The sequence below is a fragment of the Tupaia chinensis genome, unplaced genomic scaffold (genome assembly GCF_000334495.1).
Source record: "Tupaia chinensis unplaced genomic scaffold, TupChi_1.0 Scaffold142716_1, whole genome shotgun sequence".
Classification (NCBI taxonomy): domain Eukaryota; kingdom Metazoa; phylum Chordata; class Mammalia; order Scandentia; family Tupaiidae; genus Tupaia; species Tupaia belangeri.
In genome coordinates this window covers 7,936,698-7,950,251 of record NW_006202562.1, presented here as the reverse complement: position 1 = coordinate 7,950,251, position 13,554 = coordinate 7,936,698, and the positions used below count along the sequence as shown (strand labels likewise).

At 38.7% G+C, this 13,554-nt stretch overlaps 1 protein-coding gene across 1 annotated transcript in view; it reads right to left on the bottom strand.

Annotated features, from left to right (window-relative positions):
• DZANK1 (double zinc ribbon and ankyrin repeat domains 1) overlaps positions 1-13,554 on the bottom strand; it is a 191,113-nt gene that overhangs the window by 120,750 nt on the left and 56,809 nt on the right. The window contains exons 11-12 of the mRNA XM_006163646.3: positions 1,746-1,872; positions 1,172-1,189 (exon numbers count right to left, since the gene is read on the bottom strand). Of these exons, the coding sequence (XP_006163708.1) occupies positions 1,172-1,189; positions 1,746-1,872 (145 nt within the window). The remainder of the gene's footprint in view (positions 1-1,171; positions 1,190-1,745; positions 1,873-13,554) is intronic.

Sequence of the window (13,554 nt, the reverse complement as noted above, 5' to 3'; positions counted from 1 at the left end):
CGTGAGTTTTAAGCCACCGGGTCCGGGATGTGAACCGCGGTCGACTACGTGGGAGTCCAGCGACATAGCCATTACGCTAACTGCTGGTTCCCTCGTATGTCATCTTTAGAGAGTGTTGTATTCAACTCCTTCTCCCATTTTTTAATAGGGTTGATCATCTTTTTTCCAAACAGCTTCTTTAGTTCCTTTTGTATTCTGGTTATCAGTCCCTTAACTGATGCAAAATTTACAAAAATATTTTCCCATTCTGAGGGCTGTCGATTCACACTAATTACTGTGTCTTTTGCCATGCAGAAACTTCTTAGTCTGATGTAATCTGCCCAATGTAAATTGAAAATCTTGCAGTTACAGTTTTGCCACTGGATGATCCTCTTGCATTTTTCAGTAAGGCAAACCAGTTTGAATTTCTATTTGGCAGAAAGTGACAAAGGATGGGATTACATGAATAAAATTTGAGAATAGGTATATTTTGAAAACAAGTACTAGAACAACTATATGTCAATATGTGAAGTAGAGTAGACTGGACTATCTCTATTTAATTTTGAAGTCCAAGATCCACGGCCAGGATGGTATTTTGGCCTAGTAATAATGTGGATTTTTGTGTCTGGTGTCCCCAGTAATGTTTTTATTTGTGGTCCTGTGGCCCTTAACCTGAAATAGTCTTCTCAGCCAGCACTGGCTAGTTTTCAGGATCATAGTGGAGTGAAGCATCCCCTGATTAACCAACCAAAGAGTCCTCAGTACTTACATAAAACTATCATTAATTGCTGGGGATAAGTTTAAACCTCACTCTGATATTTCCTTTTTATGATTTGGTTTTGGGAAAAATAACATCATTTTTGGGGGCAAAATAACAATTAGTATTTTCTTCTCTTACCCTGGAAAAAGAGGAAATTTTATCCTTAAAACAGATAGGATGGTATGGGGCCCAGAGAAGGTCAATTCAAGCAAGAGGAAAAAGAAATCTCAGCTGGCAGTGACTCAACAGAATGAGGGATTTACTTCACCCTATTGAACCAGAAAGTTGGAAGTCTGCAGAAGATATTTAGTACAAAAGGAGATAGAATAATATAAAATATACTTAACAGTTTTCGAAGAAAAGGAATGCAGTGTACCATCACAGTATTATCTAAACCCAACTGGCTGGGTTTGAGTCCCATCTCCACTCTACTGTGTGATGCTGAGCATGCTACTGAAAGTCTGTCTCTCTTGTGTCATCTGTAAAGTGACAATATAATTGTATTTATCTTATAGAGCTATTGTGAGGATCACACGTGTATTGCTCCTTTCTTTGTTACAAAACAGTGACTTAGAACAGTGATAAACATCAATGATCTCTCACAATTTCGATGGGTCAAGAATATGGGAGTGGTTGGGCTGGGAGTTCTGCTAGTGGTCTCCTAATGGTGCTGCGTTGGGGCTGCTCTGACTCACTTTCTGGCTGGCAAGGTGGTGCTGGCTATTGACAAGAGGACTCAACTTCTCTTTTTTGCAGGTTCTCCCCCAAGAAACTTAAGTGTCCTTATGACATGATGGTTATTAGCCTCAGAGTAAATAAACTGAGAAAGAGAAAAAAAAATATATATATATATGAGAGGATTAATTCTTGCTATCTCCAGCTTCTTAGTAAAAAGGTACCAGTAGCCACATGCCAAGAAGTGATGTCTGCAAGGCTGTGGGTGAAGAGCCCGGCTCCCTCTAAGCCAGGTGAGGCACTCAGCCTGAATGAGGTCAGTTTGAAGTACCCACCGTGGCTCCATCCCAGCCGCAGAAGGACGCCTCACGGACATTCTGGTGGCCACATCTGGAGCAGGAAACAGTCTCCCCTTTCTGAGAGGGCAGAGAAGGGCCTTTATCCCCACTGCACATGGACTGGCGAACAAAAGAGCATTTACAGGCAGGATTAGTATTATGGTCTCTAATAACTCCCCAAGCCAAAAAGATAAAAAGCCCTAAAACAACAGAAGCTCTGGAAGAATAAAATGACAACGGGCTCCAGCAATTAATAAATTAATGCAAGGAGCACACATCCCTTCATGGAGATCACAGAAAGGTGATGACACTGATGCCTCACGCATCTTGATATGCCTCGGTATCAGAGGTAGAAAGCCTACTGATGAGTTAACAGAGCAGTCTCAATAAAGGGTGGAAAGATACATGAGCTACCTAAGGTGTCATAATTGAAGTTTACCAACTATCCTTCAAGGTCCTGGTTTCCATACAAAAAATGTACATTTATTTTCCACTCCTGACACATAAAGAGAATTATTTTATTTTGGGGAAGGATGCAGAATTGTTTCTTGAGAATTTCTGAGACACTTTGTTAGGAATACCTAGACTGGACGCTTTGCTCTTGCTCTTTTTTCGCTATTGCCTAGGAAGAGATCTTCTCACTTCCCAAATGCGGATTACAGTAGTAATGACTGGTCTCTGAGCACCTCCAAGGTGCAGGCACAGTGCTGAGCAATGCCCTGGACCCTCACCTCAATCCGCATGACAAACCTGTGAGGTGGCTGCCAGCGCTGTGTACAGAGGGAAACTGGGGCGCAAAGAGGGTAAGCCCCAAGATTTGAACCCAAGCCATCTGACTTGAAAGCCTGACTTTTATCCATGACTCCACACGACTTCTGCAATACAATAGCTTCCTCTTGGGTCTGTAGAGGGCTTCAGATTAACAATTAAGTCTGTAGGAATGCTTAGCACACGGTCAGGCTCTAAATGTCAGCTTCCTTCTCTGCTCATCTTGCTTTTAACTAGATTCTTATTTCTTTCAGAGAAAAGACTATAATGTCTTTTCTTTCTTTTCTTTTCTTTTCTTTTTTTTTTTTTTCCATTTTTTTCCCCAACAAACACAGTACAGTAGTTCCCCATTACCCTAGGAGGAGGTTAGATTCCAAGCCCCCTGTGGATGTCTAAAACCACGAATAGGACCCTATATATGCTGCTTTGTCCCGTTACATACTTATGATACATTTTAATTTATAAAGAACAGTAAGAGATTAGCAACAGTAACTAATAGTAAGATAGAACAATCATAACAATATAAAAATTATGTGAATGTGATCTCTCTCTCTGTCTCATAGTACCTTATTATATTGTACTCACCTATTTTCACATCACGGCTGATCACAGGTAACTGAAACTACGGAAAGTGAAATTCCAGATACAGGGGGACTATAGTACCTGGTCCCTTGGCACATGGGAGGCATAGAATAGTTGCTGAATCAGTGATAAACCCATTCAGCTCATCACTGAATACATGTACTGCCACATAAACTGTTAACCCTTGAAAAACAGGTTAGAACTGTGCAGGCCACCTTTGACATGGATTTATTTCAGTAAATACTATATGTGTATTCTCTCTTCCTGATGATGTTCTTTTAAGATTTTTTTCTTTTCTTTTTCTTTCTTTCTTTCTTTTTTTCTTCTTTTTTTTGCCATAGGGTGCACGCACTCACCAGAGAGAGAGAGAGAGAGAGAGAGAGAGAGAAAGGGAAAGTGAGAAATCATCCCCCAGAGGAGATGGCCACGCTGCAATCCCTTCTCCATTCTCCTCCTGAGATTTTAGGCATGCAAACACACATGCCTGGTGTGATTTTAAAGCTTCAAGATCCAGAACTTAAACCACCATCAGCCATGTGGGAATCTAGCAGCTTAAGTGTTATGCCAAATGTTGGACGCCCTGATATTTTCTTAATAATGTTTTCTTTCTCTAGCTTATTTAGTTTTAAGAATTTATCAATAGTATATGTGTAATACATGTAATGTACAAAAGATAATAGCCTATTTATGTTATATTGGTTTCTGGTCAACAGTAGGCTATTAGTAGTTAAGTTTTTGGAGAAGCTGAAGTTCTATGTGGATCTTCAACTATGCAAGCGATCATCACCCCTAACACCCATGTTGTTCAAGGGTCAACTGTATAGTGCTAAGAAAGCACACACTGGAGTAAACGTTTTCTAAGGACAATATTATTTAGCAGGCAATAATATGGGGTCGCCTGAAGTCATGATACATTTTTGCACAGGAAAACACATCATGACTTTTCTGACAGCCCAATATATCAATTTATGCCTTGTTAGGGGGATGCATTGCCTGTAAGAAACTAGAACTAGTACCTCCAAAAGGAAAAACAAAGTAAGGAAGAAGAGAGAAAGAAAAAGAAAAGAAAAGAATGAAGGAAACAACTAGTGCCTCTAAAAAGAAAAGAAAATTATCTAAGTCTGACCTTAAGATAAGTTAAATGCTAGAACTAACAAGCCAGAATTTTAAAGTATATATGCTGCCCACAGTGCATAAAAAGATACGAAATCTCAGCATAGAAGCATAAGCGATAAAAAGAGAAACAAATTAAAGTTCTAAAACAGAAAAGATAATACTATTTTAAATAAATCACTTACTTGGATGGATTTAATAGCTGAAAGGAAATGGTAAAGGAAAAAGAAATCAAAGATAGACCAATAGGAATTACACAATGTAAAGAAAAAAGGGGCCAGCAGGTGGCAGATGGTTGAGATGCTGGATTCCCATCATGGCTGACTGCTGTTCAAGTCTTGGACCTGGTGGCTTGCTTTCTCACATTACTTCTTTATCTCTGTCTCTCTGGTGAGTACATGTACCCCATAGCAAACTTAAATAATAATAAATAAAACAAATTAATTACAAAAACAAGTCGCATCCCTAAAAAAAAAAAAAAAGAAAAAAAGAAAAAAGAGGGGAAAAAAGATTTAGGGGTCAGTTTGTGGCATCGTGTTTAAAGCCGCTGAATCCCACATAGCCGACTGCCTGACCCAGCAGCTTGAAAAAATACATTTGGACATATGTGTGTTCATATCCAAAGTGTCCCAGATCTAGCAGCTTGAAAAACACACTGGGAACATATGTGTGTGCCCCAAAATCTCAAAAGGTAAAATGGGAGGGAACCAGCAGTTAGCGTAATGGCTATGTCGCTGGACTCCCACATAGTCAACCACGGTTTGCGTCCCAGACCTGGTGGCTTAAAACTTACGCCGGGTGCGTGTGCGTGCGTGCCCAAGATTCTGAGAGGAGAATGGAGGAGAAGGGATTGTGGCGTGACCATCCCCCCGGGGGGTGATTTCTCGCTTTCTGTCTCTATGTCTCTCTCTGTCTGTCTGGCGAGCACACGCACCCTGTAGCGAAAACCTCTCCAAAAAAAAAAAAAAAGGTAAAATGGGAGAGAAGGGATTGTGGTACAACCATCCTCCACGGAGAGTGTTTTCTCACATTTCACTCTCACTCTCTCTGTCTCTCTGCAGTGAGCACACATACCCTCCAGCAAACTTTCCTTTTTTTAAAGGTTTTTGCTATTGCGCATGTGTGCTCGCCCGAGACAGACATAGAGATAGAAAGTGAGAAATCAACAACCCAAGGGGTTTGGCCAGGCTGCAATTTCATCTCCACCATTCTCCTCTTGGGAGGAGAATGTGCCCAATGTGATTTACAAGCTATCAGGTCTATCATTCGAACCATAGTCAACCACGTGGGAGTCCAGCACCTTAACCACCATGCCACCTGCTAGACTTCACAAAGGATATTTTTTTTTGAAGAGGTTTATGGTATAGGGCGTATGTGCTCACCAGAAAAACAGAGAGAGACAGAGAGATAGAAAGCGAGAAATCATCCTCCAGGGGGGGATGGCTACACCACAATCCCTTCTCCTCCATTCTCCTTTTGGGATCTTAGGCACGCACGCACATGTGCCTGGCGCGAGTGTAAGCCACCAGGTCCGGGACTCGAACCGCAGTCGACTACACGGGAGTTCAGCAACACAGCCATTATGCTAACTGCTGGTCCCACAATGGATTTTTTAAAAAAGATAAAAACCTACATTGAAGCCACAGACAAGATGCACCTATATAAGCCAAACATAAATAAATAGAAATAAATATTCCATGTAAATAGTAAAAACAAGGATGATACTTGAAGTTGAAAAAATGCTAGAAGAAAACAGAGGAAATGTTCCATGACATAGTTTGGTAATGATTCTTTTACATATGCCCCCAAAACATTGGCAACCAAAGCAAGGGGTTATACCAAACTAAAAAACTTCTGCACAACAAGGAAGAAATAACAGAGCAAAGAGACAATCTACAGAATGAGTTAGAATTTTTGCAAACCATACATTTGATAGTTAATATTAAAAATATGTAAGGAACTGGGGCTGGCAGGTGGCATGGTGGTTAAGGGAACTGGTCTCCCACAAGGTCGACCATGGTTCAAATCCTGGACTTGGTGGCTTGCCTTCCCACTCCTCCCTTCTCTTGTTCTCTATCTCTGTCCCTCTCTGGTCAAAATCTAAATAAATAAATAAATAAATAAATAAATAAATAAATAAAGTTAAATAAAATAATTCTTAAAAAAAAGTAAGGAACTCAACTCAATAGTAATAAAAACAACTCAATTAAAAATTAGCAAAGGATATGAATAGACATTTTTCAAAAGAAGACATGCAGATGGCCAACAGGCATATGAAACAAAATGCTTAACATCACTAATCATAAGAGAAATGCAAATTAAAACCACATGAGATATCACTTCACATTTGTTTGTGAGATGCATTTGTGATTGAGGTAGCTGGATCCTACACTTCCAACTGCACAGTTTGAGTCTCAGACCTAGCAGGTTGAAAAACATGCCAGGTGTGTGTGCATGCCCAAAATTCCAAAAGAAGGCAGGAATAAAGAAGAAGGGATTGTGGTGTGTTATCTCCCATGAGGAGAGGGAGCGCTTTCTCACATTCTCTCTCTCTTTCTTTCTCTCTCTATCTCTGGCGAGTACACACACCTTCTGGGAAATTATAAAAAAATAAATGAAGTGAAAATGTAAGCTTTAAAAATGGGAGAGTAAAAAGAAGGCTGAAGTTTCTTTATCAATAAAGGATAAAACAGGTTTCAGAAAAATGTATTAACAAAGATGAAGAGAGACATTTCATGGCAACAAAAGTTAAACCTACCAATAAGACAACAATAAAAAATATTTATGTGACTAACTAAAAAACAGATTAAAGGTGAAAATAAACAATTCTAGAATCATAGTTGAAGGGTGTTTTTGTCCACTGTGGAAGCATTTAAACATTTTTTAATTATCAAATAAAAATTGTATCTATTTATGGTGCATAATATGATCCCTTGACACATATTTTAAGAAATGGCCAAATCAAGCTAAACAGATGCATTATCTCACATAACTATCATTTTTCTGTGGTAAAAACACTTAAAATTTATTCTGTTAAATCAATTTGCAAATATATAACACATTGTTATTAAGTATAGTCACATGATGTACAATGTATCTTTTAGACTTATTCCTCCTAACTGAAATTTTGTGTCCTTCTATCAACATCCCTTTAATTCCCCCTACCCTCACTCTGGTCTGTTGGGTTTTTTGTTTCTTTTTGCCATAGGGCATGTTAGCTCACCAGAGAGAAACAGAGGAAAAGTAAGAAATTACCCCCCAGGGGAGATAGCCATGACACAATCCCTTTTCCTCCATTCTCCACTTGGGGTTTTGGGCATGCACTCACATGCACCTGAAATTTTTTTCAGGCCACTGGGTCCAGAAACCCAGTGGCCTGGGTCCAGAGAACCCAGTGGCCTGGGTTCCACAGAGTTGAACCACAGAGTTGGTTCTATGGGATCCAGTGCCTTATCACCATGCCACCTGCTGGCCCTAAGATAACATTTTTACACTCCATATATGTGTGATTATGCTATACATTATGCTGTGCCTGATTTAACAGAATATCTTCCAGGTTCATCTGTGTTGTCAAAAATAAAAGAATTTTCTTCTCTTTTAAAGTTGAATAGTGTCACATAATGTATATATACCACATTTTTTAATCCATTCATCCACTGATGAACACAGGCTGATTCTATTTCTTGGCTATTGTGAATAATGCTGCAATGAACATGGAAGTGCAGATATCTCTTCCACATATTGATTGTATTTCCTTTGATATATACCCACTAGTAGGACTGCTGAATCATATGTAGTATTACTTTTAATTTTGTGGGTAATCTGCATAGTATTTTCCATAATGGCTGTACTAGTTTACATTTCTACCAACAATGCAAGGGTTCCCTTTTCTCCATACCTTCACCAATACTTGTTATTTTTCACTTTTTGGATAATGGCCAAGAAAACAAATGTGAAATGATATCATATGTAGTTTTAATTTGCATTTCTCTTATGATTAGTGATGTTAAGCATTTTGTTTCATGTACCTGTTGGCTGTCTGCATGTCTTCTTTTGAAAAATATCTTTTCATAGCCTTTGCCCATTTTTTAATTGAGTTGTTTTCATTACTATTGAGTTATATATTTTTTAAGAATTATTTTATTTAACTTTATTTATTTATTTATTTAAATTTTGACCAAAATGGGACAGAGCTAGAGAACAAGAGGAGGGAGGAGTCGGAAGGCAAGCCACCAAGTCCAGGACTCAAACCATGGTCGACCATGTGGAGACCAGCATCCTTAACCACCATGCCACCTGCCAGCCCCAGTTCCTTACATATTTTTAATACTAACTATCAGATGTATGGTTTGCAAAAATTACATCCCATTCTGTAGATTGTCTCTTTGCTCTGTTATTTCTTCCTTGTTGTGCAGAAGCTTTTTAGTTTGGTGTAATACCATCCATTGATTTTTGCTTTGGTTGCCAATGTTTTGGGGGTCATACGTAAAAGAATCCTTGCCAAACTATGTCATGGAACATTTCCTCTATGTTTTCTTATAGCAGTTTTTCCACCTCAAATCTCATGTTTAAGTCTTTAATTCATTTTGAGTTAATTTTTGTATGACATGGGATAAGGTTCTAATTTCATTCTTCAGCATGTCGTTATCCAGTTTTCTCAATCCTACTTATTGAAGAGACTGTTTTCCTCACTGTGAGGTCTTAGCACCTTTGCTGAAAAAAATCAACTGATGTCAAATGTATGAATGTATTTTTGGACTCGCTATTCTGTTCCATTGGTCTGTATATCTGTTTTTATGACATACCATGTTGTTTAGTTACTATACCTATCATCAGGAGCTGTGATGTCTCTGGCTTTATTCTTTTGCTTAAGATTACTGATTCCACATGAATTTGAGAACTTTTCTTCTTTTTTTAATGAAAGAGAAAGGGAGGGAGAGAGGAAAAAGTGACCGAGTTTTTTTTGGCAAGATCTCACAGTTGTGATCCTCTAACCTAGCATCCTGGTTATCTAGGATTATAGACATGCATAGTCATGCTTGTCCTGTTTAGGTTGATGCAGAATGCAAATCCAGTCCCCTACCCCCATATGGTCACAGTTTCTCCCAGCAGCACCCTAACACCTGTGCCACTGTGGCTGCGCCTGTTCTTACTATTTCTGTGAACAATGTGGGGACCAGTAGTTAGCATAATGGCTATGTCGCTGGACTCCCATGTAGTCAACTGTGGTTCGTATCCTGGACCCGGTGGATTAAAACTCATGCCGGGCATGTGTGCGTGTGTGCCCAAGATCCTGAGAGGAGAATGGAGGAGAAGGGATTGCAGCATGGCCATCTCCCCTGGGGGGTGATTTCTCGTTTTCTGTCTCTCTGTCTCTGTCTGTCTGGTGAACATACGTGCCCTATAATGTTAAAAAAAAAAAAAAAAGAAAGAAAAAGAAAAAGAAAAGAAAAGAAAAGAAAAGAAAAGAAAAAGAAAAAACTCTCAAAAAAATGTCATTAGAACATTGATAGGTAGTGCATTGAATCTGTAGATTAATTTGGATAGCATAGTCATTTTAACAATATTAATTCTTCCTATCCATCCATGAAAATGGGATATCTTTCCATTTATTTGTATCTCCTTCAATTTCTTTTATCAATGTTTCATCATTTTCAATCTACAGGTCTTCACTTCCCATAGTTGGAAGTTTTAATACCCTTTTCTCAGTATTTGCTGTATCTGGTCAAAAATCAGAACAAATATCTAAGATCTGTGCAACATTCCACTTTGACTTGATGCTTATAGAATACTATACCCAACAGTTGGGACCAGCAGTTGGCATAATGGCTATGTCATTGGACTCCCATGTAGTCAACTGCAGTTTGAGTCCTGGACCCGGTGGCTTAAACTCACACTGGGCGCGTGTGCATGCGTGCCCAAAATCCCGAGAGGAGAATGGAGGAGAAGGGATTGTGGTATGGCCATCTCCTCTGGGGGGTGATTTCTTGCTTCCTGTTGCTCTGTCTCTTTCTTTTTGGCAAGTGCACATACCCTATAGCAAAAACTTCTCCAAAAAAAATCAAAAAGAATAATATACCCAACAATGATTTAGAGAGAGATTTTTGCTATAGGGCATGTGTGCTCAGGAATGGTTATACCACAATCCCTTTTCCATTTCTCCCTCTAAGATTTTGGACACACACACACACACACACACACACATAATATAAAACGCACACAATGTGTCCAGTGTGTTTCTCAAGCTGCCAGTCTAGAACTTGAATTGCACAGCCAGCCATGTAGAATCCAGCTGCCTCAACCACCACACCATGGGGTGTCCCTGGGTTACTGTTCTTAACTGGGTAAAAGCTTTGTGTTTTAGATTTTCTGCAGTTAGGAAAGACAAATCAGAAAATGTTTTGAGAGGGGAGGATGGTGGTGTAGTGGTCAATAACTAAGCTCTGCATGGCTGAATCACATTGAAGAGATGTGCGTTCATATTGGATATCTCCCTCAGTACAATGGGCATGCACATGCCCATTATTGGAGACTGGCTGAGGCTGGGAGTCATGGTGATGATACCCTGTTGGGAGTGTTGTCTCTCTCTCTCTCTCTCACAGAATAAATAAGTGGATAAACTTTTTAAAAAGAAATGGTTTGAACAGAATTAGAATGAAAATACAACATAAATAAATTTGTAGGATGCTGCTAATTTCTTAGAAATTACAGTTTGTGTTAGAAAAGAAGAAAATCAGTGTTCTTAAGACTTTAGAAAAAGTGGGCCAGCAGGTGGCATGAAGGTTAAGGCACTGGGTCCCATATGGTTGACTAAGCAGTTCGAGTCCAGGGCCCAGTGGCTTGAAAATCACACCAGGCACATGTGCATGCATGCCCAAAATCCTGAGAGGAGAAAGGAAGGATTGCAGTGTGGTCATCCTTCTTGGGGTGGGCAGGAGGGGACTTCTCACTTTCTCTCTCTCTCTCTCTCTGGTGAACACATACACCCTAAAGGAAAAAAAATAAAAATAATAAAAAAATTAAACCCAAAGCAAAGAGAAGGAAATAATAAAGAGCAAATTAAAAACAAATAGAATACAAAAATAAAGAGAAAGTTAAAGATCAGCAATATTAACAAGTTCCTATCTGGACAGAGAATGAGAAAACATATATTACAAATATGAGACATGAAAAAGGGATATCATAGATCTTATAGATTCTATTGAAATTAAAATAACATAAAGAGATTATGAATAAAATGCCTGATAAGACCAAATGTAGGAGTGTTTACAAAGAGAAACTGGAACCTTTATATATTGCTGATAAGAATGAAAAATGGTGGGACCAGCAGATAGTGTAATGGTTACGTCATTGGACTCCCACGTAGTTGACTGTGGTTTGAGTACTGGACCTGGTAACTTAAAACTCATGTCAAGTGCATGTACGTGCATGTCCAAAATCCTAAGAGGAGAATGGAGGAAAACAGATTACAGCATGGCCTTCCCCCTGAGGGGGGTGATTTCTTGCTTTCTGTCTCTCTTCCTCTCCAATAAGCCCTACAGCAAACGTCTCTTTAAAAAAAAAAAAGAAAGAAAGAATACAAAATGGTATATTAATGGTGGATAACAGTATAAATGTATCTCATAAAATTAAACATGGATTTAGAAAAGACCAAGCAATCTTACTCATAGGTATTTAGCAGAGAAATAAAATATGCCCACACAGACTTGTATGCAAATCCACTTATAACTATGCATTTATATCATTTTAATGTTGGTAGAATATATATGATCTATGATATTCCTTCCTCCATGCCTGGTATTTGTTAAGATGTGTTCCCTCTCTCTGTGTAGCTAGAGACTTGTTCATTTCATTTTTCAATCTTTAAAAAAAAAAAAAACTGGCTTCTGATTCATTAATTTTCTTGACTTTTTGGTATCCTATTTTTTTTTAAATTTGCTCTTTCCTTCTCTTTGCTTTGAGTTTAATTTCATCTTCTATTTCTAATTTCTTAAGGTGAGAACTCAGAACACTGATTTTATTATTTTCTAATGTGAACTATAAATTTGTAATAGAAAATTATGCATAGATTATAAAATGCCAAAAATGAAAATAGCGTAAGTACCCATAAATAAGTCAATCATGACAGTAGTATATCCACACTGAGTATTAATAATAATCAAAATGGAAAAAAAATATTTGCAACAACATGAAGGAGCCTCCGAAACATTCTGCTAAATTAAGGGAATCAAACACACAAAAAAGTACATACTTCTATAAAAGGTAAAACCATAGTGTCAAGAGAGACCAGTATTTTCTGTGGCTAGTGATCGAGGAGGGGTTCAACTATAAAGGAGCATGAGAAAACTTTGTAGGGTAAATGAAGTGTTCTGTATCTTCATAGTGGTGGTTAAAATGATTGTATATAATTGCCAACATTCATCAAACTGTACAATTAAAATAGCTGATTTACTGAATATAAATTATATCTCAACGAAGCTATGAGTAGAAAGAGTTCCTTCAAATCAACTAGTCTTAGATTGTCAGTAATTAGACAAGCCTTAAAATTTATCTTGTCCAACTCCCCTATTACAGGCTGAATTGTGTCCCCTAAAAACAATGTCGAAGTTCTAACTCCCACTACCTCAAAATGGAAAAATCGAGTCTTATTTGGAAATAGGGTCTTCACAAATGTAATCAAGTCATGTATGGTCCTTAGGGTGGGTGCTAATCCAGTTTGCTGTCCTTGTAAAAAAGAGAGAGAGAGACCTGAACACAGAGGCAAACACACACAGAGGGAAGGCGATGTGGAAATACAGAAGTAGAACATCACATGGGGCAGAAGCAGATATTAGAGTGATGTAGCTGGAAACCAAGGGAAGCCCGAGGCTTCCAAAAGCTAGGAGAGAGGCATGCAACAGTTCCTTCCCTTCACCTCCAGAGGGTGCACTGCCTGGCCAACACCTTGATTTTGGACTTCGAGCCTCCTGAACTGCCTCCTGACACAATCATTTTCTGTTGTTGTGAGCCACCAGCAATCCTAAAAAACTAGTATGCTCCCATTTGACACTAACCATATTAACCACACTAATCAAATGGTTAATTACCCAACGCATCCCCCTGAGATGAGAACAAATCCCACAAAGAGTCACATACGTATACAACAGCCCAAAAGAAGCGAGTTTTTTTTCTTCTAAGTTGGCTAGTAAATGCCAACTTCTTGGTACTGTTAGGCCAGAGAAAGAGCCATCTGGAAGTAATTTTAAGTTTCATCAGAAACGTTTTATAAAACAGGCCATCTAAATTGAACCCACTGTATTTAAACTGCACAGATGTCCATTCCTTCAACACTGAAAATGG